The 25,941-nt window shown below is 43.1% G+C and overlaps 1 protein-coding gene across 1 annotated transcript in view; it reads left to right on the forward strand.

Moving 5' to 3' along the window:
- The window catches only part of loxhd1.L (llipoxygenase homology PLAT domains 1 L homeolog), a 134,517-nt gene extending 109,972 nt beyond the window's left edge, over positions 1-24,545 (forward strand). Inside the window, exons 34-47 of the mRNA XM_018267115.2 lie at positions 784-946; positions 8,844-8,998; positions 9,812-10,021; positions 11,327-11,465; positions 11,657-11,865; positions 12,128-12,313; positions 12,537-12,664; positions 13,190-13,307; positions 14,602-14,779; positions 14,859-15,044; positions 20,345-20,515; positions 21,318-21,456; positions 21,799-21,960; positions 23,326-24,545. Of these exons, the coding sequence (XP_018122604.1) occupies positions 784-946; positions 8,844-8,998; positions 9,812-10,021; positions 11,327-11,465; positions 11,657-11,865; positions 12,128-12,313; positions 12,537-12,664; positions 13,190-13,307; positions 14,602-14,779; positions 14,859-15,044; positions 20,345-20,515; positions 21,318-21,456; positions 21,799-21,960; positions 23,326-23,806 (2,625 nt within the window). The 3' untranslated portion in view covers positions 23,807-24,545. The remainder of the gene's footprint in view (positions 1-783; positions 947-8,843; positions 8,999-9,811; positions 10,022-11,326; positions 11,466-11,656; positions 11,866-12,127; positions 12,314-12,536; positions 12,665-13,189; positions 13,308-14,601; positions 14,780-14,858; positions 15,045-20,344; positions 20,516-21,317; positions 21,457-21,798; positions 21,961-23,325) is intronic.
- Positions 24,546-25,941: the final 1,396 nt, after the last annotated feature.

The following is a 25,941-nucleotide window of genomic DNA, read 5'->3' on the forward strand; positions in this document are numbered from 1 at the left end:
CAACCAGTTGATTACAATGTTAGAATGCATAGAATTAGAACATGATTGGAGCAACCTGTAGCCAATCATAGAATAAGAACATTCTCATGGCTGAAGCAACCTGTAGCCAATCATAGAATTAGAACATGCACAGTCCTAGAACCAACCTGTAGCTAATCAAAGCACTAGTACATTTTTAAGACTAGAACCAACCTGCAGCCAATAAGCAAATTGGTCACAGAGCTACAACCAACCTATATCTGATCACGGAGTTAGAACATTAATATGGACATGAGAACTGTTGGCCATCATAGCATTAAAAAGCAAAAGTGTTGCATAGGAGAGCATTAGAATGCCAACAACATAAGACATTGTCTCCATATTACATTGCATTTGCACATGGTCTTGTTCTCTTGGGTCATTCAGACTTTCTGTGATCCAGAGGTGCTGGTCTAACTTGGTGCTGTTGCTCTTGTGTTTGTGATTTTTGTTACCATCCAAGGTGAACTTTGGATACATCTTGCATATTAGGAGATGTATTTCTGCCAACTGCAGTTACTAGGCAAAATAAGAGGTTTAAAACCTGTCGCGCCTAACATTAAACCAGACCCACATTTTGGGAATCTCTTGCTTAATAGTAGTAAGCACAAGTAAGACCTAATATAAAGTTTAATCTTCCCTTTGAACAGTAAAAAAGTTTTATAGAGAAGACAAACATTAGGTAAAAGACTGATGTCTTCCCTAGAGGACTGTAATAGTCTTACATAAAGATTATTCAAAATGTATCTTCTCAAATGTGAACAGGGCTCCCAGACCATAACCTTTCCATGTGAGCGGTGGCTTGCCAAATCCGAGGACGACGGAGAGACAGTGAGAGAACTAGTGCCATCAGATATCTTCACAGAGAAACTCATGAAAGATGGAACCTTGAAACAGATTGAGATGGAAGTAGAAGACCCTCTGGAAAGTAAGATAAGGGCATTATCAGCATTTTAACCTTAATCCTTGAAAGGGTCAGCTAAGGGGGAACGTTGAAGTTATTAAAAAGAGCAGTCAAGAGGTGGATAGATGGAGAGCACAGGTATACAGTGAAGAATATAAATAGACAGTTGCAAAAGACAAAGAAAACTAATTTGATTTCAGAGCGAGCCAAGTCCATGGAAGTCCAAGAAATTGGAAAGGAGGACATTTTCACCATTCACTCAAGGTTATACAACTAGGGTTAAATTTACCAAGTATTGTGTTGATGATGAAGGCTTGAAAAGCCATTGAAGGAAGTCTTGGTCACTTAGAGATTGTTAAAGCTTTTTTTGCATTGCATTACATATTACAGTGCATCAGTCTCCCCTTGCTCATCATTAGCTTGCCAAACTCAATATAAACATTCTCTATGTCCCAAAGTATCTCAATGCAGCTGTAGGACCTTTAGCATTATTGTGCAGAGCTGATGTTGGGGGCACTAAATGAGAACCACAATACATGCAGGAGGAAGAGCAGGTGAATGCAGATACAGTAGGACAGGATGATAACAGTAGGGTAATATAGAAGCAGAATATGACAGTAAAAATTGCCACCTTGACAACCAAAGGCTATAGGGGGTAGAACTGGGGCTACTGGGAGTGTAGAGCAGCAATTACTAATGGGTCATAGGTCAGATATTCCAATAGGGATGAAAGGTAGCTCTGGTTTTGGAAAATATCTGTTTCTTATGCAACATAGAATAATACTAGTTACTTGTCCTCTGCCTGTGAATAACAACCAGCCATTTCTATTAAGTGGTGGCAAATAACTACCTCCCTCCCACCGGAATATCATTATAGAAGATGAAGCAGAAAATTGTCTCGTTTCAGAAGTACATTTTCCCTTCCAAATGAGAGCGCTCTATAGATTTTTCCAGTCTAACTCACAGTGCTACTGGACAGGAGCTCCCTTTTTCATAGCTGAGATATAAGGATTGGAATTTTCAATTATTTTACAGTCATTTTCTTGAGAAGCAGGAAGAAGATTGCAAGGGGCATTTAAACATATTCTGCGCTATCTCCCCTTTAAATCAATATTCTATTAGCTTTACTCTGAGAATGTACTGCGTGTGCTTAACTCTGGTCTCCTCAGTGCACATGGCCCCTCACAAGCCTCTTCAGTAGCTCAAATAGGGAATTTTTGAAAGGAGAAAAATAACTTTATTATCTGCCACATTTCTCGTCAGAGGTGGCCTGTTGTGTTGTCATGGTTTCACCTGGTCGATTATGCCAAACAGCTGATATATCTGATAAAAGGTTGATATAGAATCTTTTGGATTCTTTAGTCTTTTTTTTACCAATGAGCCACATATTAATGTAAAATAAGTTAGGGAGCAACATAAGGGCTGTGATTGGCTATTCGGTAGCCTGCTTTGAAGCCAACGAAAGAAACATCCAAGGGTTTGGTGAGCAACATGTTGCTCATGAGCCACTGGTTGGAGACCACTATTTTAGATGTTTGTTGAGGTGGGAGATAGAATAGGTCTAAATTCAGCATCCAAAAGTATTTGATTCTATTTATACTTATATTTATTAAAAGAGAAATAATGTGGAGGCGGAGTCAAGATGGCGTACTGATCACACGTGTTGCTGCAGAGCTCCGTCACTATAAGCTGATCCTGCTCATCATCCTGCCGTTCCAGCCTTAAAACTGCCCAGGGGGAACCCTAAAACCCTGTGTGACCAGATGGGAAAGCACGGTCCAAAAGCTCCTGCCACAAGTATGGATAAATACTTATCTCCGGCACCACCGCCGACTGGGCCTGGCACTCCTGCAGACCAGGCCGCTGATACGCAGCAGGCAGCCAAGGGCGCTGTGGGGCCGCTATCGCCAGAACCCTCCAATACCGACTTACTCGCAGCGATCACCAAAGCACATGCTAGCATGTCGTCCCAGCTGGAGTCCATTACAATCGACATCTCCCACCTCAGGCAAGATGCTCAAAATTTGCGGGAGCGAACTACGGAGGTGGAACAGAGGGTCTCGACGCTAGAGGATTCCACTAGGCCCATTCCGGCTGAACTGGCGAGATTGGCTAAGCAGTTATCGGAGGTATCCACGAAGGCGGAGGATCTGGAGAATCGCCTCCGCCGCAACAACGTGCGGCTCGTGGGCCTCCCTGAAAAGACGGAAGGGAACAACCCTGAGAAGTTTGCAGAGGAATGGCTGAAACTTACCTTTGGCGCAGATACCTTCTCCTCTCTACTAACCATCGAGCGAGCGCATCGCGTGCCAACCCGTCCCCTGCCCCCGGGAGCAAACCCGAGATCCTTCATCATGAGGTTTCTTAATTATCGGGACAGGGACGCGGCGTTGATGGCAGCCAGGCGGAAGGGCCAGATTCTGCATAATGGCGCCCCAATCTCCATTTTTCCTGACTACTCTGCACTTGTCCAGAAGCAGCGGGCATCCTTCATGGGAGTTAAACGAAGACTCAAGGAGGCAGGCTACACCTACTCGGTTCTCTTCCCTGCAAAGCTACGTGTAGTGGATGATGATCAGACCAGATTCTTTGCTTCGCCAGAGGAAGCCGGGAAGTGGCTAGATGCCTGTAAACGACGCACCAGGTCACAGAGCTGTTCGAGTCGACGCTGAATGGGGAAGATCGTCGCAAGTTTTCCTGTCGGTTGATATGTTGGTCGCCCTCGGTTGAGACTTTACATTGTTGGTGAGGATCCTCTCCAGGCTCCTGGTCTCCCAGTTTGAAGGCGACTAGTTGTTTTTCTTGCTTCACGGCTTGGACGTCCAGTCTGATAGCGGTGGAGTGGCCCTGTCTTGTTATTGTTTCTCGGTGGTGACTGTAAGTACGCTTTAACCCCCTTAATGACTATATGCCACTCTTGGGACCCCCCATCTCTGCCATCACCCACGGATTCTACTTTTGTGAATCGCAATCCCAATACCCCCCCCCCTTTTTTTTTTTTTTTTTTTTTTTTTTGCCTCCTCTCCCCCCATGTCTTGGATATCCTTACCTGCGCAACTCTGGAATTGGAACTCTATAATGTGGCGGAGACCCCGCGATGACACGGGACTGACCGCAGTACTACAACACCACAACTTCTCTTCAAGTTAAACTGTTTGTTTGGGGATTCAGGCCCACCTTAGTTTCTAGGTGGACAAGGGCGGGGTAGTGGGACTTTCGGGACTGTCACTGCTTACTTCTATTTTTTCCTTTTCCTCCCATTTTTATCTCTCTCTCTCACTCTTGTGAGTGCTACTTCTCCACTTCTCTTCTTTGTTTCTCTTGAACCGTCATGACTATGCATATTACTATATTGTTGCATATGATGTTTTTTGGCATATGTGTTGCTTTGAAATGTGTTCTGGCTCAGTGGGTGGGTTCCCTGTATTTGGCTTCCCCCCTTCAATACTTCTACTGCCTCAGTGATGCAGTCTCTCACAATTGTCTCCTGGAACGTTAGGGGCTTGAATTCAAAGTTTAAGAGGGCCTTACTATTTAATTATCTTAAACAATACCGCCCTTCCTTGCTACTCCTGCAGGAAACACACCTTACGGGTCAGAAACTATTATCACTCAAGAAGCCCTGGGTGGCCCATGCCTATCACGCTCCATTCTCCACCCATTCAAGAGGAGTCTCTATTTTGGTCCGGAAGGGCATCTCGTTTGAATTGCAGATGATTCGGACAGATCATTACGGTAGATTCATCATTCTCCAATGCAAACTGAACAATACTCTTCTCACCCTGGTGAACATTTACCTCCCACCACCCTTCAAGACAACCATATTAGATCTTATTACGACGGGATTAGCCTCCTTCCCACCGGCACCAGTGTGCATCCTTGGAGACTTCAATGCCACCTTGGACCCAGTGCTCGATAGATTGCACCAGGGGGGTCCCCCTAACCAACAATTAGCTCATTGGGTGGAGGCCCTGGCCCTTAGAGAGATATGGAGGTGGAAACATCCGTTGGATCGGCAATACTCGTGCCACTCTGTGGCGTATGGTTCCCTATCTAGGATAGACTTGGCATTGGCCTCAGCAGATTTCTGCCAGTTGGTGGAAGATGTCACGTACCTCCCCAGGGCCTTCTCTGATCATTCGCCTCTCATGCTTCGGATTCTGCCCCTCACTGCCTCCAATCGCACTACCTGGAGACTCTCCCCACTGTGGTTGACGGTACCCTTGATCGCGGAACAAGCCCAGACGAACTATCAAAATTATTGGGAGATTAACCAGACATCGGCTCCACAGGAAATGCTATGGGAAGCATCCAAGGCGGTAGCCCGTGGTGAACTTATATCGCTAATAGCAGCCGCCAGGCGGGACACTAAAGACAAAGTCACGGAAGCAGAGCATCGCCTGTCACAAGCTGAAGAACAACACAGGTCTGGCCCTACCTTGGAGACTAATGCCACTTTGTCCAATGCCCAGAGAGACTTGGAACTTGTCCACACTCAGTTGACTAAAAAGAACTTACTTTATGCGGACTATCGCATCTTCGACCAGGGAGATCGAGCTGGTAGACTCTTGGCCTGGCTAGCAAAAACTAATGACTCACGAACTTGCATTCCTAGGGTTCGGAACGCAGCAGGGCAGTTAATCACTGTACCCCGAGAGATCCAGGAAGTGTTCCGCACTTACTACTCTCAGCTCTATGACTCTAAAGCTACATATACCCAACAACAATTGAGTGACTACCTAGACAATGTCGTGTTCCCTAGACTCCCGCAACATGAAGCGGCCGCCTTGGACGCGCCAATTACTCTCCAGGAGGTCCGAGAGGCAATAGCTGCTCTTCCGCAGGGAAAAACTCCGGGACCAGACGGATTTCCAGCGGCGTGGTATAAATTCCACACTGAACATATACCTGGGCACTTACACCGCACTTTCCTGGCTGCAATAGAACATGGGGCCCTACCACCCTCATTCTACGAAGCAGTGATAGTTCTGATACACAAAGAAGGTAAAGACCCTGAAATCTGTGAGTCTTACCGGCCCATATCTTTGATTAACACCGACACCAAAATATTTGCCAAAATCCTGGCTACTAGGTTGGCTGCAGTAATAGAATCAATGATCCACCCTGACCAGTCTGGGTTCATCCCTAGCAAATCAACAACTATTAACTTACGGAGAGTATACACCCACCTACAGATTGAGCACGACAACCCAGGATCCAGAGTGTTGGTCTCCCTTGATGCCACCAAGGCTTTCGACTCTGTGGAGTGGCAATACTTGTGGGAAATTATGCGAAGATTTGGGTTTGGCCCCGGTTTCATCGACTGGGTTAAGCTTCTATACTTACAACCGACAGCCAGAATCAAGACCGGTGGGTCCGTCTCGGATTCTTTTCCGCTTGCCAGAGGGACTAGGCAGGGCTGCCCCTTGTCTCCTCTCCTTTTCGCATTGGCCATAGAGCCTGTAGCAATTCTTCTTCGGCAGTCGGCTCGGGTGATGGGCCTGAGACGGGGGCCGTTGGAGGACAAGCTGGCTCTCTACGCTGATGACCTCCTACTATTCTTGGCGGACCCGTACGACTCCCTACAAACTGCACTTGATATCCTAGATCGCTTCGGTACCTACTCAGGCCTCACAATCAACAAGTCGAAGTCAGTCCTCCTGCCGATTGATCCGATCCCGGCTCCATCTCCCGAAGGGAATGTGATTCCTTGGGTCACGAGTTTCAAATACCTGGGCATAGTGATCTCCCTCCAGACTTCACGCTACTTGGCTGATAATTTAGAGCCCCTTCAACAACAACTCAAGTTGTCCCTAGCCAGATGGACCCCTCTACCAATCACTCTTTGGGGGAGAGTGAATCTCTACAAAATGATCTTCCTGCCGAAATTGCTGTACCGCTTGCATAATTCGCCAGTATGGGTTCCCCAAAAAATCTTTGTTCAGATTGTGTCCATGCTCTCGTCCTTCATCTGGGCAAATAGGGCGCCCCGTTTGTCTTGGAAAAGTCTGACGGCTACTGTGGAACACGGTGGCCTGGCTCTCCCACATCTGCAACTCTACTTTCTGGCTGGCCAGCTCTACCATATCCATACATGGTTCCATTTGCAGGAGGAGGACCCGGGTGCAGTCCTACTGGCGCAGCTGGTGGGCTCTTGGGCTGGACTCCGCAATCTTCCTTATAGACGCCTGACTGACTACAACAAGCTGCCAACTACGATCACGACTCCCGTTAAGGCTTGGAGGGCTGCATCCAAGATACTGCAGTGTGACCCCCCAATCCTCTCCCCCTATCTGCCACTTTGGTTAAACAGCAACCTTGCCCACCTCAGAGACTTACAAGACTTTAGCTACTGGCCTCTACGGGGCGTTAAGCTGCTGGGGGAGCTGTTGGTGGACATGCAGTTCCCCACCCTCTCTCAAATTAAAGACCAAACCGGGCATCGGGATGTTCAATTATACCGCTACATGCAACTTCGACACGCATTCCGATCCCAGTTTTCGGGGTTGACTATACAATATGTCACTCCCTCCTTCGAACTTGTCCTCCGAAACCCGCAGCGCAAGGGGCTGATCTCCAGGCTCTATAAAGCCCTGCTCAAAACAGGCACTACTCCCTTTGACAGGGCTTTGCCCAAATGGCAAACTATGCTTCCAGCACTAACAGACGAAACATGGGAGGAGGCCAAGGACTCGATCTACTCTGGCCTGATTGCTCTGAAAGATAAACTTGTCCAACTTAAATTTCTGCATCAAATATATATCACGCCAAGCAAATTGGAGAAAATGGGCAGGAACCCGGGAGCCATTTGCCCTAAATGTGGTGGGAGAGGAGCGGACTTTGCCCATATGACCTGGTCATGCCCTAGGATCAGATCCTTTTGGAACTCCATTATACTATACCTGTCTGAAGAACTGGCCTTCCCAGGACCATGTACGCCGGAAGTATGCCTCCTTGGGCTGATAGACGAAATTATTCCTCTCAATAGGTTCAGACTCTTGTTTCGTGCTCTGTTATTTTATGCGAAGAAACTGCTGATGACCAAATGGATGGCCCCCCAGCCACCTACGAAGCAGGCATGGATCCAGCAGACCAACAAAGCACTGCCCCTGATCAAGTTAACATACGAAGCCAGAGGGTGCCCGGGGAAGTTTACTCAGATATGGTTGCCCTGGCTGGAGGCAAACCCGGATCATGACCTGGTGCTTCCCCCCCTCCTGCAGGGACCCGAATAGGCCGTTAAGCCCCTGACTGTTTCCTGTCCCACCCACTGAGCTACACTTGTTAAATGCCACTACTGATTTTATGATATATGTACTTCTGTATTACTGAGCGATGCAATGTGTGATGGTTCACTACTGCTGTTCTTACTCTCTGTTGTAAGTTAAAATGTATAAATAAACACTTTAAAAAAAAAAAAAAGAGAAATAATGTACTTACTGTAACAGGCCTTCAAAGTTGCCCCTTAGCAGCTCCCCATCTTGGACCTTGTTAGGCCATCGTTTTAGTGTCAGTGGCACTGCACATGCTCATTGTGCTCCAGGTTTCTGTTGAAAAGCTAAGCTTAGGGGGTCATCAAAAGCTACTAAAGGCATCTTTGGGGGCACAGATAGTCACTGGCAAAGGGTTGTGGGTGCCTTAGGCTGGTACAGAAGCCTTAAATATATTGTGAAACACATTGTTGAGCTTCGGCTCTTCTTTAAGCATTCTAATAGGTAGTTTATAATTTTTCATTAAAGTTCTTCTTCCCTCAACTGGAGGTACAGACTTCCCTTCCTACTCCAACTTTCTACACCAACTTACTAACTAGGCGCTCATTTTTCATTTCTGATCATTCAGCCAATCACTGGTTAGCTTTTACTTGCCTAAGTTCTGTTTTTGAGCATTGAGCACCCCTTTAAGGAAGCCACGTGTCTTTCAGCCCACACGTACAGCATATCTGTCTTCACTGGCGACATCTATGGATCGGGAACGGACGCCAACGTTTTCATCACAGTTTATGGAGATTTGGGAGACACGGGGGAGAGGAAACTGAGCAAGTCAGAGACCAACTCCAACAAGTTCGAGAGGGGGCAGGTACATGAAACAACTTTATACAGGATTTCTGAGCCTCATAATGTTGGTTGGGGGCAGTGGGTTGGATATACTGAAATCCAGAGTAATTATTGGGCTGATTTTCCAGGGATTTAGTATTATGAATAGAGTCATTAGTGTGCAGATAATTTATAGAAGTTGGTTGGTGGACTTTCTCTTAGTGACCCTCCTGGTGGTCACTAAGAGAAGCTATCTGTGCTATTTTCAACTGTGATAAGTTCCTGCATGTCCCAGAAATATTAGCAGGGCAGGTGGCAGGAACAGGACTGTATTTAGGTCCGTGATACTGAAGGCATTAGATCTCATCCCATCCCCTTCTGTACTGCACATGCACCAATCATGGAGGCTTCAGGTAACCCACCCTTTGGCTCCACCAGATGTAGCCCCAAATATCTGATGGTGGGCTAGGGAGATTTTTTCCTCCATAACCCCACGGTCGTCCCCCTAATGCTACGGTCTTGCACAGACCCTTGAGTGCCTATATGGTATATATGGCCCTGAGCAGCAAGATTTTTTTGAAACCTCTGCCCAAAGGTAAAGAGTTCCCCACCATGCATGAAGATTTGACTGGCACATCCACTGCTCTTAGAACCACATATTTAAGCATGCTAGAGTTACGGAGCTACAAATTTGTCAAGGAATTTTCTATTTAATGAAAAATAAATATTATTAAGCATATTTGTTGGATTTATCTCACCTTTGTATTGATATTATATTATGGATTTTTGCTGCATGTCCATAATGCTCAGTCAAATAATCTTACAATGTCCCTTGTTCTATATCATGTGTCCTTAGGTGGATAAATTCAATATAGAAGCAGTGGATCTTGGCACCATCTATAAGATTAAGATTCGGCACGATAACTCTATGTTGAACCCTGACTGGTACCTGGAGAGGGTAGAGATCCTTAATGAAGTCACAGAAGAGACGTATATGTTCATCTGTGAGCGATGGCTCTCCACCAAGAAAGAAGACAAGAAGATTGAACGAGTGTTGTATGAGAAGGTAGGAAATGAGCAGGTTTCTTGGACATTCAATCAGTCTCTGTATAATCTCCTCAACCAAGTGCAGAAAATTGGTGTAAAGCCCACAGTTAAATGCCATGAGGTGCACAGCTAGAATGGTAGGACAAGAAAGGTGGTGCATTCAGTGGGGATAACACATGGATGCCCCCCGGAACATCCCTGGCTTGTGTATTATTCTAACGCATTGCTTAGTGCCAGTGGCACTTACCGCCTGCCTAAAGGGGGCAGTTGCTGTAGCTAGACAATGTCTCAGTTGACAATAGTCTGGACCAAGAAAATTTTAAGCATAAAGCAAGTGCAGACTAGTGGAGTCACTCACCAAAGTAGAAATGTGGCCCACGTGCTCCAGCCCCAGGCCCTCAGCTCAGGGGAGCGGACAATCCGTATATAAAGCTTAAATGTTGGTGCAGGGCACACTGGTAGGCTCACGTATTGATCATATAAAGTAGTAGATAGAAAATGAAAAATTTATTTTATATAGTCATCTCTCGTCTGATGCGTTTCGTGTCACTGGGACACTTAATCATAGGCTCCAACCAATACTGAAGAAAAAACCAGCGCTCACTAGCATGAGGTTAGACAAAAAAGACAAGAAAAATGATACCAATATAGTGCAGTATTTTGTAATTATGTTGACACACCACTTAGTGCTTAAGCGAAAAAGTGAACATAAGTGCCCTTATTGTTGTGCTTATCCAAACTGCGCACCCCTTGTAACGCCACTCCAAAGCATGCGATGTGATGTATTCAAATGGTGGGGTTCTTACAAACGTATAAAAGGAAATATGCATTGAGGGAATTATTAAGCTGAAGATTCACCAACCTGCTCCAAATTCTGCAGCTCTATAAGAATGCACTGACATAGTGTAAAACCATAAATTCTTTAATCGCCAATAAGTTCAAATTGCATTCACAATGGTCTTTGTAAAAATGCGCATATAACAATTAGGAGTCACCATCTTGCCGCTTTCTGGGTTCTCCAAGCAGTCTGTGCAGTAATTGCCGGCGTCTCAACCGCCTTGTGTAACCCTGGGCGCCTGTGGATGACGTCAGTGATGACATATCTATTTTGTGACTTAATCATAGGCTGTCTCAGTTGACCATCACCTTCATGCTTGGTCCTATGGAGGGGTTATTATTACATTTTGGGGACTCCAAGCAGTCATTTAATCTTGCCATTGCTTATGCTACTCTAGGGGTCCCATCTCAGATGTACTTTATTCAAAAGGTATTTGTAATGACTTGACTTTGCTTTTATAAACCTTTGAAATTGCTTCTCTATTAGGAGTATGATGGGGAGCGTCTTAGCTTGGGAAGCTCATCCAAAAGCTTCTGGGGATCATCCATCAGTCTGAGAAGTCAGGATAACAATGCCAATGTAAAGGGCAAGAACAGCCTAGATGGTTCTCACCAAGACGCAACATGTAAGCGTTTCTTCTTGCTGCTCTTAGATGGCAAAAACAAGACCTACATGTTTTATGTACATAGCACATCCTTTAAGTAGTTCTCAGTCTAATTCATTGGTTTAATTTTAATTCGTGGGAATTACAAAAATTACAAAAACATAATTTGCTTTCATTGTATGGGAGACTTGTATGCTCTGTGTCTGTTCCAGTGATCCCATATCATATCACTATCACCACTGGCCTTGACCGAGTTGGAGGGACAGAAAGTCGCGCTTATGTCATCATCATGGGGCCTCAGAAGATAAGGACAGAACGACTTTGGCTGGACCTGCCCAAAGAGAAGAAAGGTTTTGCGCCAGGGTCAGTGGAGAAGTTCTCTGTCGTGGGACTGGATGTTGGAGAGATTAAAAAGATGGAGGTAAGATCTGGAGGGATTGTAGCATTAGATACTGCCAAACAATGTAGTATTTGCACTTGTGTGTATATTTTCATGTACTTGGACTTTGGTCCTATTGGAATAGCTCACATAAAGCTGACCATGACTATGGTGGAAGGGTGAGACGGGTTTTGTTAAGGGGGACCTCAAGACATTCCAGTTGACATCCAGACTAGACTCCATTTTATAGGCCCACAAATGGATACCTTGTTCTGCTATGCCTTTTTCTTTCACTTTTTCCCAGTTGGGCCACGATGGGGTTACCCCAGAAAGCTGCTGGCTTGTGGATGAGATCCAACTAACAGTGCCTAACAAAGGACTCATGTATACCTTTGTCTGTAAATGCTGGTTTGCCAAAGATAGAGGAGATGGTCTAACTGCACGGGTCTTCGATATGCTGGATGCAACTGCCATCACTATTGGCCATAAGGTAATGTTGCTTCTCTGTGGTACATTTAGCTTGCACATTCTTGCTTTCTTGTGGACATTAACATGCTTCAAATGATTCTCGTTTCCTATGAGTTTTATGGATTAGAGTGGTGCACATTTTATGATGAAGTCAACATACTGATCCATTTATCCTTCGAAATATTGATGTTTAGACTACATTAAATTATTCTGGAAAACCCTTCCCTTCTTCTATGTTCCTTCAGATTCTCTATGAGGTTACTGTTGTCACGGGAGATGTACCAAACGGGGGTACTGATGCCAATATTTATATAACCTGCTTTGGAGAAAGTGGGAGCTCAGAGGAAATGCAGCTGCCAAAAGGAGATGACAGGTATATGTCACATTCTGTGATGAGTTTTTTAATATTTGTGATAATGAGCATTGTAATAAGTATGGTAAGTATGGAGCTGTCTTGCCCCAGATTGGGTCAAATTGGAGTCTTAGCCTAACGCAGTGATCCCCAACCACTAGCTCGTGAGCAACATGTTGCTCTCCAACCCCTTGGATGTTGCTCTCAGTGTCTTCAAAGTAGGTGCTTATTTTTATTATTTCCAAGCTTGAAAGCAAGTTTTAATTGCATAAAAACTAAGTATAGTGCTAAGTAGAGCCTCTTGTAGGCTGCCAGTCCACATAGGGGGTTCCAAATAGCGAATAGCCCTTATTTGGAACCCCAAGGGACTTTTTCATGCTTGTGTTGCTCCCCAACTCTTTTTACATTTGTGGCTCACGGGTTTAAAAGGTTGGGGACCCCTGGCCTAACGAGAGTATATTTTTCAGACCAGGACGTTTTAGCTCCTTTTAGCACATACCCCAAATCTTATTGATTTCTCTGAAACCTATCTCTACCCATTTTCAGGTTTGAGAGAGGCCAGCGTGACACTTTTGTCATGGAGATCGCTGATATCGCCCCACTGAAGAAGATGAGAATGCGTATAGATGGGAAGGGCAGCCGTCCTGAGTGGTATTTCGAACAGGTAACGCTCACTTTAGAGAAAGATTTGTAGTGATTTTTATATACGTCGGTTCATTGCTGGTCCTCTGGGCAGTAGAGGTTTCCAGGTAAAGGTGGCCATAGACGCACCAATAATATCGTATGAAACAAATTGTCGTACGATATTCGGTGTGTGTATGGCAGGAGATGAGCCAACCAATATCGGCAGAAGACTTGGATATTGGTCGGCTCGTCGATCGGCCCAGGCGGAAAATTTTGATTGGCGCCTTTGAAGGCAACTGAACATCGTCCATTGTTAGTGCTGAATCGTCAGATAGAGGTAGAATTCTATTGTTTCTACACAGGTGTATTGAAACTAATGATTTTTTTTGATAACATCTTTTTTAAGAAAGATCATAATTGTTACGTCTATGGCCACCTTAAGGCCTTCTGAGCTTATGGTCTAATGATGATGTAGTGAATAGGGAGTTAATTATTGGATCACATGGGTCAGTTGATAGAAGTGCCAGTTCAAGTTTAGAAGAGTCAAACAAGTGATTGATTTGTATAGGATTGATATCAGAGAGAAATGCTCATCAAGTGGTTCAATCCAGGGGCTCAGTTGTATTAGTGGTGAGAAGACATTGTGGACCCTGAGTTGTTTGGAGGAAGGCTAGCATCTAGACCCATGTTATCATTTTTCCCCCTAAGCTAAAGGTCACAAAGAGTTGACACTGAAAACTAGATTAACCTAGTCTTGATAAATAAATGGCTGTTTATAAGTATACTGCTATCTATAAAAGAGTTAATGTAATGAGTAAGGAATGATGGATTTTATGACTCCTTTCTAAAGTTAGACATTAAATTGGCTACAAAGACCTTGTACATAGACACATAGGGGCAGATTTATTAAGGGTTGAATTGAAAATTCAATTTTTTTATGGTCAAAACTCTCAAATTCGACTAGGGAATTATCCAAACTCAATTAGAGTTTTTAAAAAAAAATAAGAATTGGATTTTCGAGATTTATCATACTGTGGTCCTTTAAGAATTAAAATTCAACTATTCGCCACCTAAAACCTGCCGAATTACTGTTTAAATCAATGGGGGAGGTACAGGGATCAATTTGGAGATGTTTGCAGACTTCCTGAAATTCGAGTTTTTTTCAGAGAATGAATTTGAATCGAATTCGATTCGAGTTTTCCAGCAGTTTCAATTAGTCTGGCAAATCGAATTTCAAATTCATTCGAATTTTAGGGAGTTTAAAAAAACTCACATGAATTCGAAATTCGACCCTTGATAAATGTGCCTCATAATGTCCACTTAATTATTGTCAGATCACCTTGAAGAACCTGACCACCGAAGAGGAGACAGTGTTCATGTATGGGGACTGGTTGTCCAAGACCAATGGCGAGAGGAAGACTCTGTCCTGTGAAATGGCAGCCACAATCGATGGTGAAGAAATGGTAGACACTACGACGTACATTATACAAGTCAAAACCAGCGACGTGTCAGGTGTGTGATACAAAATCTGCCGTGAGTTTTTCATATCTTGGTAGTTTTACTAAGCACTGATTGGCTTGTCCTTATGCAGGAGCCGGTACTGATGCCAACGTGTTCCTGATAATCTTCGGAGAGAACGGAGACACCGGCACTCTGGCATTGAAGCAGTCCAACAATTCCAACAAGTTTGAAAGGAGCCAGAGCGATGTTTTCAGATTCCCAGATATGTTGAGCCTCGGAGATCTGTGCAAAGTGCGGGTCTGGCACGATAACTCAGGTAGGAGGAATTATTACTGGGAACCCAACTTGGGGGCAAATTCACTAGAGGGCGAAATTTAGCCAGCGAACACTTTGCGCCTCTTCGCCAGGCCTAAATTCATTACCACTACGCTAATTCATTAAAATGCGAAGTTGCGCATACAGGATATGATGTCACTGACATAAGATTGAGGAGGATGTGGCTTCATCTTATCAGTTCACCAGGTCTAAGGTGGCTAAGGAAACTCTGGCAAAAGTTACGTTCTGTAAAATTCGCTCTTTAGTCAATTGGCGGAGTTACGACTGTTCACCTGAACAAAAATTTGCCTGCCGATAGGGCGCGAAACTGCGCTAGCCACGGTCTCTTTCGCTAGTGAATTGTCCTCTACACTTGTTGTAAATTGGCAACGTCCCTGCGGATTTCTGGCGAATTTTCAATAGTGACGGCCACTAGGAACACAATGCCTGGCAATAGGGCACGAAACTGAGCTAGCCACGATCTCTTTCGCTAGAGAATTGTCCTCTACACCTGTTAGTAAATTGGCAATGTCCCTGCTGATTTCTGGCAAATTTTCAATAGTGACGGCCACTTCTGCCCCTTGGTGTTTTTTCCATTCATCCTCAGAATGCTTCTTTTTCTCATATACTAAAGCCTTCCTAGAGCATTAGCAGGGGCACCAAAAAGTCTACAAGGTGCAAGAATATGTTCTTTAGTATGAAAGTGGCCTCATGAACTTGGCTGGAACCATACGATTGATGTCATAATAAACATCATCCCTCTTCTTTCACAGTGACACATGTGGTGTTTCATCCCCTTTAAATATCTAGTAAAGGTAAATCTAAAAAAAAAAAAAAGTTGTGCCATTGTGATTGGATTAGTGGAAGAGTTTATATGCCGAGAACTTCCCACACCAGTCAGTTGAACTGAAGAAGCTGCTCGGATGAGTAGTGAAACGTCTTCAATGATTACTCAGCAAGTCCAGTTGTTTTTAGATTGACCTATACTAGATATACCATGACCTGGATGGATGAAAATCTTCATAGTCATCCCCTTTAAATAAAAATCACACTAACTAGGGCTTTATGCCCCAAATACCCATGGATACCATCATTGAGACTATTGTGGTGTAGATCCTATACTACCTAGGGGGAGGAGAACATTGGCCTGTTGAAAGGCCAATGTAACATTTAAATAGCAGAAATATTTTGGGATAAGCTAAGGTTTGCCCTGCTGTATCCTGAGTATTTTTGTTGTTTAATTTAGCTTTACCTCTCCTTTATTCTCCTGTGTTACCAGTGAGACATGACAGATGCCTGATTTGCTTCAGTTACTCTTCCGTCTTCCCCGGGAGAGACCTTTCCATGCAAGTAATTCCATGAATTTAATCAGCTTGTGCTGAGGCTGGTTAGTATTCCTCCAGCCCTTCACTGGAATGCAAGAAAATACATTTGTGTTCCTAGAGGTTCAATTCAGGTGAATAAATACTTTGTTGCCTCCTGTAGGAACCAGAAGCCAAGCAGATGGCCTGAAAAGAGTATGGACTTATGGCTAATGCAAAGCGCAATACCATTGAGGTTCATGTTGGTTTCTTCAGCACTGAAGAACATTGTGCCCGTAGAAAATCTATGGGTTGGGACCCAAAATTGATGTTTAGAATGGGTTGCCATGATCCCCTTTCATCTTTTTGCAGTAGACAGTAGTAATTAAAGGGGTGGTTCACCTTTAAGTTAACTTTTATGATATTATTAAATGGTTAATTCTAAGCAATGGAAAGCAACTTTTTAATTGGCCTTTAGTTTTTATAGTTTTTGAATTATTTGCCTCCTGGTTATTTCGAACTTTCAAATGGGGGTCACTGACCCCATCTAAAAAACAAATGCTCTGTAAGGCTACTAATGTGTTTTTATTGCTACTTTTTATTACTCATCTTTCTATTCAGGCCTCTCCTATTCATATTCCAGTCTCTTATTCAAATCAGTGCATGGTTGCTAGGGGAATTTGGACCTCAGCACCAGATAGCTGAGATGACAAACTGAAGAGCTGCTAAATAAAAAGCTAAATAGCTCAAGAACCAAAAGAAAATAAAACCCAATTGCAAATTGTCTCAGAATATCACTCTCTACATCATACTAAATGTTAATTTAAAGGTGAACAACGCCTTTAAAAGGAGATTTAGTGCATTAAATCTATTGTGAATTATGGGTCCCGAACCCCAGACTTACTTTGGGTCAAAAAATCAAGGGAAACTGATTCGCTGAGGTCAACAGTCAATGCCTCTTTATATTGTGCCAATATGATCTGCTTTGTCACTAGCAAAGTTACTATAGCAGAAAGCTACATACCCACAGTGCCACAAAGCAATATGGTTTATGCCAGTCACTTACCTGCCAACCCTGCATACTTTGTCCTATTTCGGATTCAGATTCTGTCCAAGGGTCTATTTTTCTTGTGAGTGCTCTTGTTGAAATGCAGCATCTGCTAGAGAGTCCAGGGTTCAGGATCTCTGCACCCAATCAACTAAGCCCTGTAAGAGGTTACATTTTAAATGGGTTGTTCACCTTTTGATTAACATTGAGTATGATGTAGAGAGTGATATTCAGAGTCGATTTGCAATTGTTTTTCATTTTTTATTTGTGGTTTTTGTAGTTATTTAGCTTTTTATTCTGCAGGTCTCCAGTTTGCCATTTTAGCCACATGGTTGCTAGGGCCCAAACTTTCATAGCAACCATGAATTGATTTGAGTAAGAGGCTGGAATATGGATAGGAGAGGCCTGAATAGAGAGTAATAAAAAGTAGCAATACCAGTATATTTGTAGCCTTACAGAGCATTTGTTTTTAAAATGGGGTCAGTGACCCCCATTTGAAAGTTAGAAATAGCCAGGAGGCAAATAATTAAAAAAAAAAAAAAAGAAGAAGGCCAATTAAAGAGTTGCTTTCCATTGCTTAGAATAAACCATTTAATACCATAATAAAAGTTCACTTAAAGGTGAACCACCCCTTTAATTACTACTGTCTACTGCAGAAAGAAATTTCAGTGATGAAAGGGGATCACGGCAACCCAATCTAAATAGGTTAACTATGGGCACAATGTGCTTTCGGTGCTGAAGAAACTGACATGTATCTGATACCATATATATTCCCCATGCATTGATTTGAATAAGAGACTGGAATATAAATAGGAGAGGCCTGAACAGAGAGAGGAGTAATAAAAAGTAGCAATGACAATACATTTGTAGCCTTACAGAGCATTTGTTTTTTTAGATGGGGTCAGTGACCCCCATTTGAAAGCTGAAAAGAGTCAGAAGAAGAAGGCAAATAATTAAACAACCATAAAAAAAAGAAAAAATGAAGTCCAATTGAGAAGTTGCTTAGGATTGGCCATTCTATAACATTCTAAAAGTTTTCACTAGGGTATATTTCCCCTTTATATAACTGTTCTTATGTCCAATATAATGTGGCCTGGCACTGAATGGGTCAGTATAGTTAGTCGGACGCTGGAGCTCAGCATGTGCAGCAGATGAAGGAGCAATTTGGATCATTGAAGCCATATAACATAATCAGCAGCCCAGCGTGTTAGCCCAGACTAATTGCCCGGCTTTCTAGGGACTCATGGCCTAGGAAACTCCCCTGTCTTCTGAAACATTGCTTTTTGCTTTCATTAAAATTCCCAGAAGCCTCTCGCCGAGCCCCAGTCTCATGAAATTAATTTGTAAGCGAGAGACGTCTTTGTAGCTGAACGGGAACTCTCAGGTCTGGGTCCTCTTAATGATGCTAATGAAGTTCTACAGCTGCTCCCCCTCCAACACCAGTAAATGTGGCACAATTAGGCTCCGCCAGTCCATGGTGCACCGCAGAGCTGACTGTACTAATAAGGAACATAGGGGCTTATTAGGAACTGAAGGCTCTCGTATGGGGCCGGGATGTGGATATTTAATTAGCCAACACAAGGAGTATATGATGGGGGCACTTAATAAAGTTTGCTTTCAGGAAAGTTGAATTGCGAAGACACAAATTGACTTGGAAGCTCTCTATTTGTTTAGGGGCAATATAGAAAATAAATAGGGGTTGTAAGGGACATGCCTGCAGCTCTAATTAAAATGATAATTTGCTGTAAAGAAAGAGGCAAATTCATAAACATTTATTATACCCTTATTCACCCCTGTCAGAGAATTATTAAAACAAAAAAGGTATAAAGACCTCTTCCTCCTCCTTAGAGTGTCTTAAAGGGGTAGATCACCTTTAAATTAAGCATGTTATAGAATTACCAATTTCAAGCAACTTTTCAATTGTCTTCCTTATTTATTTATTTTTTATAGTTTTTGAATTATTTTCCTTCTTCTTCTGACTCTTTCCAGCTTTCAAATGGGGGTCATTGGCCCCATCTAAAAAAACAAATGGCACTTTTTATAACTCCCCTTTCTATTTGGACCCTCTCCTATTCATATTCCAGTCTCTTATTCAAATCAATCGGTGGTTGCTAGGGTAATTTGGACCCTAGCAACCAGGTGGCTGAAACTGGAGAGCTGCTGAATAAAAAGCTAAATAACTAAAAAAACACAAATAATAAAAAATTAAAACCAATTGCAAATCAGAATTTTACTCTCTACGTAATACTAAAAGTTCATTTAAAGGTGAACAGCCCCCTTAAATATGAAGTCACTTCCTGGGATCTGGATAATTCTGGATATAAATACCTCTATACCTTTGAAGAAGCATTGTGCATAGCTGCTGTGTGTTCCTTCTTATTTCCACTCTCTGCCTATGACTTTTTCAGCCCTGGTTACATCCCTAATTTTTAAAAGTGACTAACTGCATCAACTTCATAGATCTTATCTAAGATCAAATATTTTGATCCACTCGCCGTGGTTCTCACATGATCTTGTCCGCCCAATTGTATTTGTCAGGGTTGACTTAACACTCATACAGGAATAGATTGTTATCTCCAGAGGCCAATGCCATGTCTAGTAACAACTGAATAAAGAATTATGGGGACCATGATGACCCCACTTTTTTGCTGGAACCCAATGAGGAAGTGTTGGATGAAGGGATATCTGGTTAACTTTGGATGTGGGCATCTGGAAGCAGGTTTCAAGTTTGCTTGAGATCTAGTAACCCATAGCAACCATATTGGACTGCTGTTTGAAAGCAAAACTGCGGTTGGCTGTTATGAGTTACTTGACCTTGAACAAACATTGTACGTGTTATTACACTTGCCCTTTGTTTATAGGATCGTTCAATAGTTCACTGGCCAGTGCCAAGGTTCCTGCATTTGTTAAAGTCCAGTACTTCCAATCATTGTGTGTGTATCTCTTTGCAAGGTATTGGCCCCGGCTGGCACCTGGAATTTATAGATATAAAGGACGAGACCATGAACAAGAGTTTCCGCTTCCAGTGTGACCGATGGCTCGCCAAGAACGCGGACGATCACCAGATCATAAGGGAGCTCGCCTGTGCCAACAACGATATCTTGGATCTGAAAGAGCGCACATGTATGTACAGCGCCAGCTCCCATTCTCTACAGTATTCATTTGGCCAAACATTTGGTTTATTTCCATTGACACTGTGGCATAGTACCCAGTACCTACACCCACCTTCCTTCTTGTCTTACATTCTATGCAAACACCTTTCTACATCATCCCTGTCAACATCTCATTGGTATGGCCCATGTGGTGTATTGACCCCTAAAAACCAAGGCATTTCCCATTACTTCAGTAGAATGAGAAACACTCTATCAAAGAAGGTGGTGGTAATAACTCTACTGCCCTTAGGCCTTAAACAATAGACAAAAGACTTTCCAGGGGTGGAGGGTAACATTTTTTTTTTGGGGAGGCTACCAGTAAAAGACTTTCCACTGGGTAACTATGTATGAATATATAGCAGTTGAACTCTTTTTCGGGAGTCTCGGCCTTCCTGTCTCTTCATCATTCTTCATCTGTGGCTCTTTTATACTAAAGATGTACCTGTATGAAGCTTCTTTCAAGCAGTTGAGAGTCAACCAGAAAGGAGACTATTTTATATCTAATCCTTAGGTAGCACCAATTCTAGGGTTGTAGGTGTTCAGTACAAAGTAGCTGATCAGAAGAAAGAATAGACCAGGCAAAAAGGGGGACACAATTTTCAGTAACATCTTGAAGGCCCATTGTACATAAAGATATTAACAGGGCTGCCTTCAAAAATCAAATGGACCTCATATTCCCACTTGCCCATTCCTGGGTCACTCCCTATTCAACTCTGCCTGTTAGAACAGTCCTGGTCTAACTCAGTTATGGAATTTATCTCTCCCGGCTCCAGCTTATGAGATTGTGACGGTGACGAGCGACAGGGACGATGCAGAGACCAAAGACAATGTCTGGATCGTCTTGGAGGGCAAAAAAGGGAGGTCAAAAGAATTTCTATTGGAGAACTCTTCCAAAAAGCGGAGGTTTGCACGGTAAGTACTGGGAACCCTACTGGGAGGCACATGCTGATCACAATGTGCTTTTATTTAGGGTCATCTTTATTCATGGTCCTGGGCAGAGAAGATAATATACTGGGGAGCAATGACCATTCTTTACTATTATACTTTTATTATTTACATTCCCCCATATACAGTATATAATATTTGCCTAGTGGGGCCCTATAAAGTTTAAGACCTTTGCTCTAAAGACACATACATGTATTGCCATGCATGACTGATACATCTATTAGTATCCTGTAAGTCTGGACTGTAAATAGAGATCTACATTAAAAGTGAGGGTGCTCATATAAATGACCTATATCTTCTCCCTCTCAGGGATGCAACGGATAAATTTAAGTTTTCCTCCAAGAACGTGGGTGACATTGCTGCCATCTGCGTTGGCCATTGCCCCAAGGATGGAAGGAAGTTTTCTCCAAAGCCAGATTTACACTGGCACGTCAAGGAGATCATCGTGACCGAGACTGAACTTGGAAACAAGTAAGTGCCCAGAGCGGTTCCTATTTAAGATAGATTATGTTAAACGGATTCTGTCATGATTTTTATGGAGTACTTTTTATTTCTAAATTACAAATCTAATTAACTCTTCCATGTAAAATTTCATTCCTAATTCAACAAGTGTATTTTTTTTAGTTGTAATATTGGTGTGTAGGCAGCCATCTTTTTTTAATCCATTTATCAGAGCACAAGTCACATGACTGGGGGCAGCTAGGAAACGGACAATATGTCTAGCCCCATGTTAGCCTTCAAAATTAAATATAAAAAAAAACTGTTTGCTCTTTTGAGAAATGGATTTCAGTGCAGAATTCTGCTGGAGCAGCACTATTAACTGATGTGTTTTGGAAAAACAATTACAGTATCCCTCATCACAGCGGGACATGGATTTTTACTATTAAGTATTTGGAGCTGTTTTCTCGTTACCTTCCCATTGTTCTGTTGTTAGGCTGCTGGGGGGAAAGGGAGGGGGTGATATCACTCCAACTGCAGTACAGCAGTAAAGAGTGACTGAAGTTTATCAGAGCACAAGTCACATGACTGGAGGGACCTGGGAAGCTGACTATGTCTAGCCCCATGGCAGATTTCAAAAGTAAATATAAAAAAATCAGTTTGCTCTTTTGAAAAATGGATTTCAGTGCAGAATTCTGCTGGAGCAGCACTATTAAAGGGGACCCGTCACCCAAAAAAAATATTCAAAATCCTAATTTATCACATTAATCAAACAAAATTAACTTTGATTACACTATATAAATTATTTGAATCTTGTTTCCTTCAGTCTGGGAATTCATAGTTATAGCAAGCAGGCAGGAGCCATATTGTGGACACTGTTATTAAGACAAGACTTGTATCATCTCAGAATCTTGTTTGTGCACCAGAATGGGGGCCCTGATGTCCATCCCCATGTCCTGGCTACACAATTAAATGGTGAAGAGAACAGGGGAATGTGTGGAGAGCAGTGACATGTAGGAAGTGCTGAATGGAAAGTGAAAGTAATTGTCTAAGGCATAGAGGAGGGGCAGACAATATTTGATTGACAGCTGAGATGTTTAAACGAGCTTACAACAGCTATGAATGCTTTAATAAAAAATAGAAATTGGATTTCATGTTTAATTTGAAAAGGACTTTTATTATACAGCTTTTTGTGTCTGGGTGACAGGTCCACTTTAACTGTACGAGGCTCTAAGGAAGGCCCATTGTGATTTTCAGTCTCACTTTCTGGTGACTAGTTTCTAATGTATTAGTGGGTTGTATTTCTTGTGGCTTCTTGCTGGCTGGAGTTTCAGTAGAAGGCCATAATTCAATTTAAAAAAAAAGGGCAATGTGAAATGTGGCGCCTCTGTCTTCCAGGTATATATTTAACTGCAATGCCAAGGTGCCACTCCGCAGCAAGAGGGACGATTACAAAGTGTTTGAGTGTGCCAAGGCAGTCGAGAGCTTTGCCAGCCGGGCCCGCAGTTTGGTACCAGTCAAATACGAAGTCATCGTGGTCACCGGTTTTGAAAAGGGGGCGGGAACAGATGCCAATGTGGTCATCACTATGTACGGCTCCAATGGAGATTCCGGGCGGCATACCTTAAAGCAGAAGATGCGGAACCTCTTTGAGCGCGGGAAAACCAACCGCTTCTTCATAGAGACCCTGGACCTTGGGGAAATGAAGAAAGTCCGCATGGAGCACGATAACAGCGGTATCAACCCCGGGTGGCTGCTGGAGAGGGTGGAGATCACCAACACTGCAACGGGGGTCACCACCATATTCCCATGTGGAAAATGGCTCGACAAGAAGAGGGGAGGAGGGGAGACCTGGAGGGATCTGTTCCCAAAATACTAAGGATCATTTGTATCACAGAGACACCAGGGCAGGGTGCTTCAGTCAACCCCTCACGTGCCTCATACCGTATCACTGCATTTATACAGATATTATTCTTTTTATATGCTGTTTTTGTACAGGTTGCATGTATAGAGATTCAGGAATTGACTTCAAATCCAGGTATCCAGGTATCCAGGGCTGTTCTTGATGGTTAGTGTGGCAAAATATCATCCTGTGCTGGAGACCTCGTTATTTATAATTTATATCCCCTTCAACCCTGTATATACCCCTCCAGCCTCCCCTGCTAAAGACACGCCTACCTCTAGCTTTTTTAAAAAGGATCTGAACCCAAATCCAAATAAAGGTATTCAGGGTGCTCCCACGTGCGCTTTTGCAATTTACAGAAATGTTCTAGTTGTAGTGGTTTCTAAGACTTTTGCAGTTTTAGACTGCTAATATCAGGCTCTCTTTTAGAGCTGCTGTGCCAGAGATGCTAGGGTTAACTGACTATGCAGGGATCATCTCTGAAAGAGACGCTGGGCCATAAGCCTGGTATTAGTCTAAAGCCACCGTTATCTCAGAAACCACTAAAAATAGAAAATGAAGGAAAAGTGCTCAGAAGGGCATCATGAGTAAGTTTAAAGGATAAGTAAACCTTTAAAATAACAATGTAAAATTGATGAGGCTGCTATTCTAAGAAATATGGTAATATACATTCATTATTTATTTTGTATTAATTCCAAGATATTAAGGGATACATGTGCTGTTAATATGAATTTTGTTACAACAGCGCCACCTGCTGGTCAGTTTCCCACCAGTCTGACCAGCAAGTAGTCAAGGAAGTTGTCAGGAGAAAGAAAGAGGCTGCTCTGATGTTCTTCTGCTTAGTAATAAAATTAGAAACCTTTCTCACATCTTTCCTAAGCAGAAGAACATCAGAGCAGCCGCTTTCTTTCTCGTGACAACTTCCTTGACTACTTGCTGGTCAGACTTAGAATAGCCCCCTCATCAGTTTTACATTCACTTGTTTTAAAGGTTTACTTATCCTTTAAATTCATTTTCTCTAGGGGTTTATATCCCCTTAGAGCCAGTGGATGTCTTTGTGCAAGAGCTGGAGGTTCACAGACATTTTCACAGTGGCACACGTCCCTTTTGCACACAGATAAAAGGGCGTATGGGGAACAGCGGGGGTATTTTATTAACTTTTTTTTAATTACTCGGTTTCTAGGAAATTCCAGAAATAGCTGAAATGTGATATTCTATTGGCTCAAGGAATAAAAAGGTAACTGGGATCATTTTGTGCCCTTATGTTTTTAGCACTAGCCAAATCAGTGAGATCAAAACCGCCTTGATAAGAGCAACTTCCAGTGGGGTAACTATAGAGGAAGCAGACCCTGTAGTTGCAGGGGGCCCAGACTGTGGACTCTATCGCTAATTAAAAAAACCCTGCTACCCAGCCGATCTCTTACCTGCGGCAAGGAAGGGGGGCGCTAGTCGGATGGGAGTGGGTGGAGTCGGGGCTCAGAGTGGGTGGGTTGAGGCAGGATGTGGGCGGGGCAGAGGTGGGATGGTAAGTGGGCGGGAGGATGGGGATCAGAGTGTTCTGCTCCCCTCTGAAGATTTTATAGCAGTTACACCACTGGCAACTTCTACTTATTAAAGAAGAACTAAACCCTAAAAATTAATGTTGCTACAAACGCCATGTTTTATATAGTGAACTTATTGCACGAGGCTAAAGTCTCAGCTTGTCAATAGCAGCAATGATCCAGGACTTCATACTTGTCACAGGGGGTCACCATCTTGGAAAGTGTCTGTGACACTCACATGCTCAGTGGGCTCTGATTGGCTGTTGAGAAGCTAAGCTTAGGGCTCGTCACTAATTATCCAGCAGAAAATGAGCTTCCCTGGCTGTAATATAAGCTGATGCTACAGGTTTACTGATTATTCAATTCTGATGCTAATTGCACTGGTTTCTGTGCTGCCATGTAGTAATTATCTGTATTAATTACTAATCAGCCTTATATTGTGACATTTCTATTCTATGTGTACTGTATATTGTGAGTGGCTCCCTAAGCTCAGTAAGTGACAGCAGCACAGAGCATGTGCAGTGAATCAGCAGAAAAGAAGATGGGGAGCTACTGGGGCATCTTTGGAGA

Source organism: Xenopus laevis, chromosome 1L (genome assembly GCF_017654675.1).
Source record: "Xenopus laevis strain J_2021 chromosome 1L, Xenopus_laevis_v10.1, whole genome shotgun sequence".
Lineage (NCBI taxonomy): Eukaryota > Metazoa > Chordata > Amphibia > Anura > Pipidae > Xenopus > Xenopus laevis.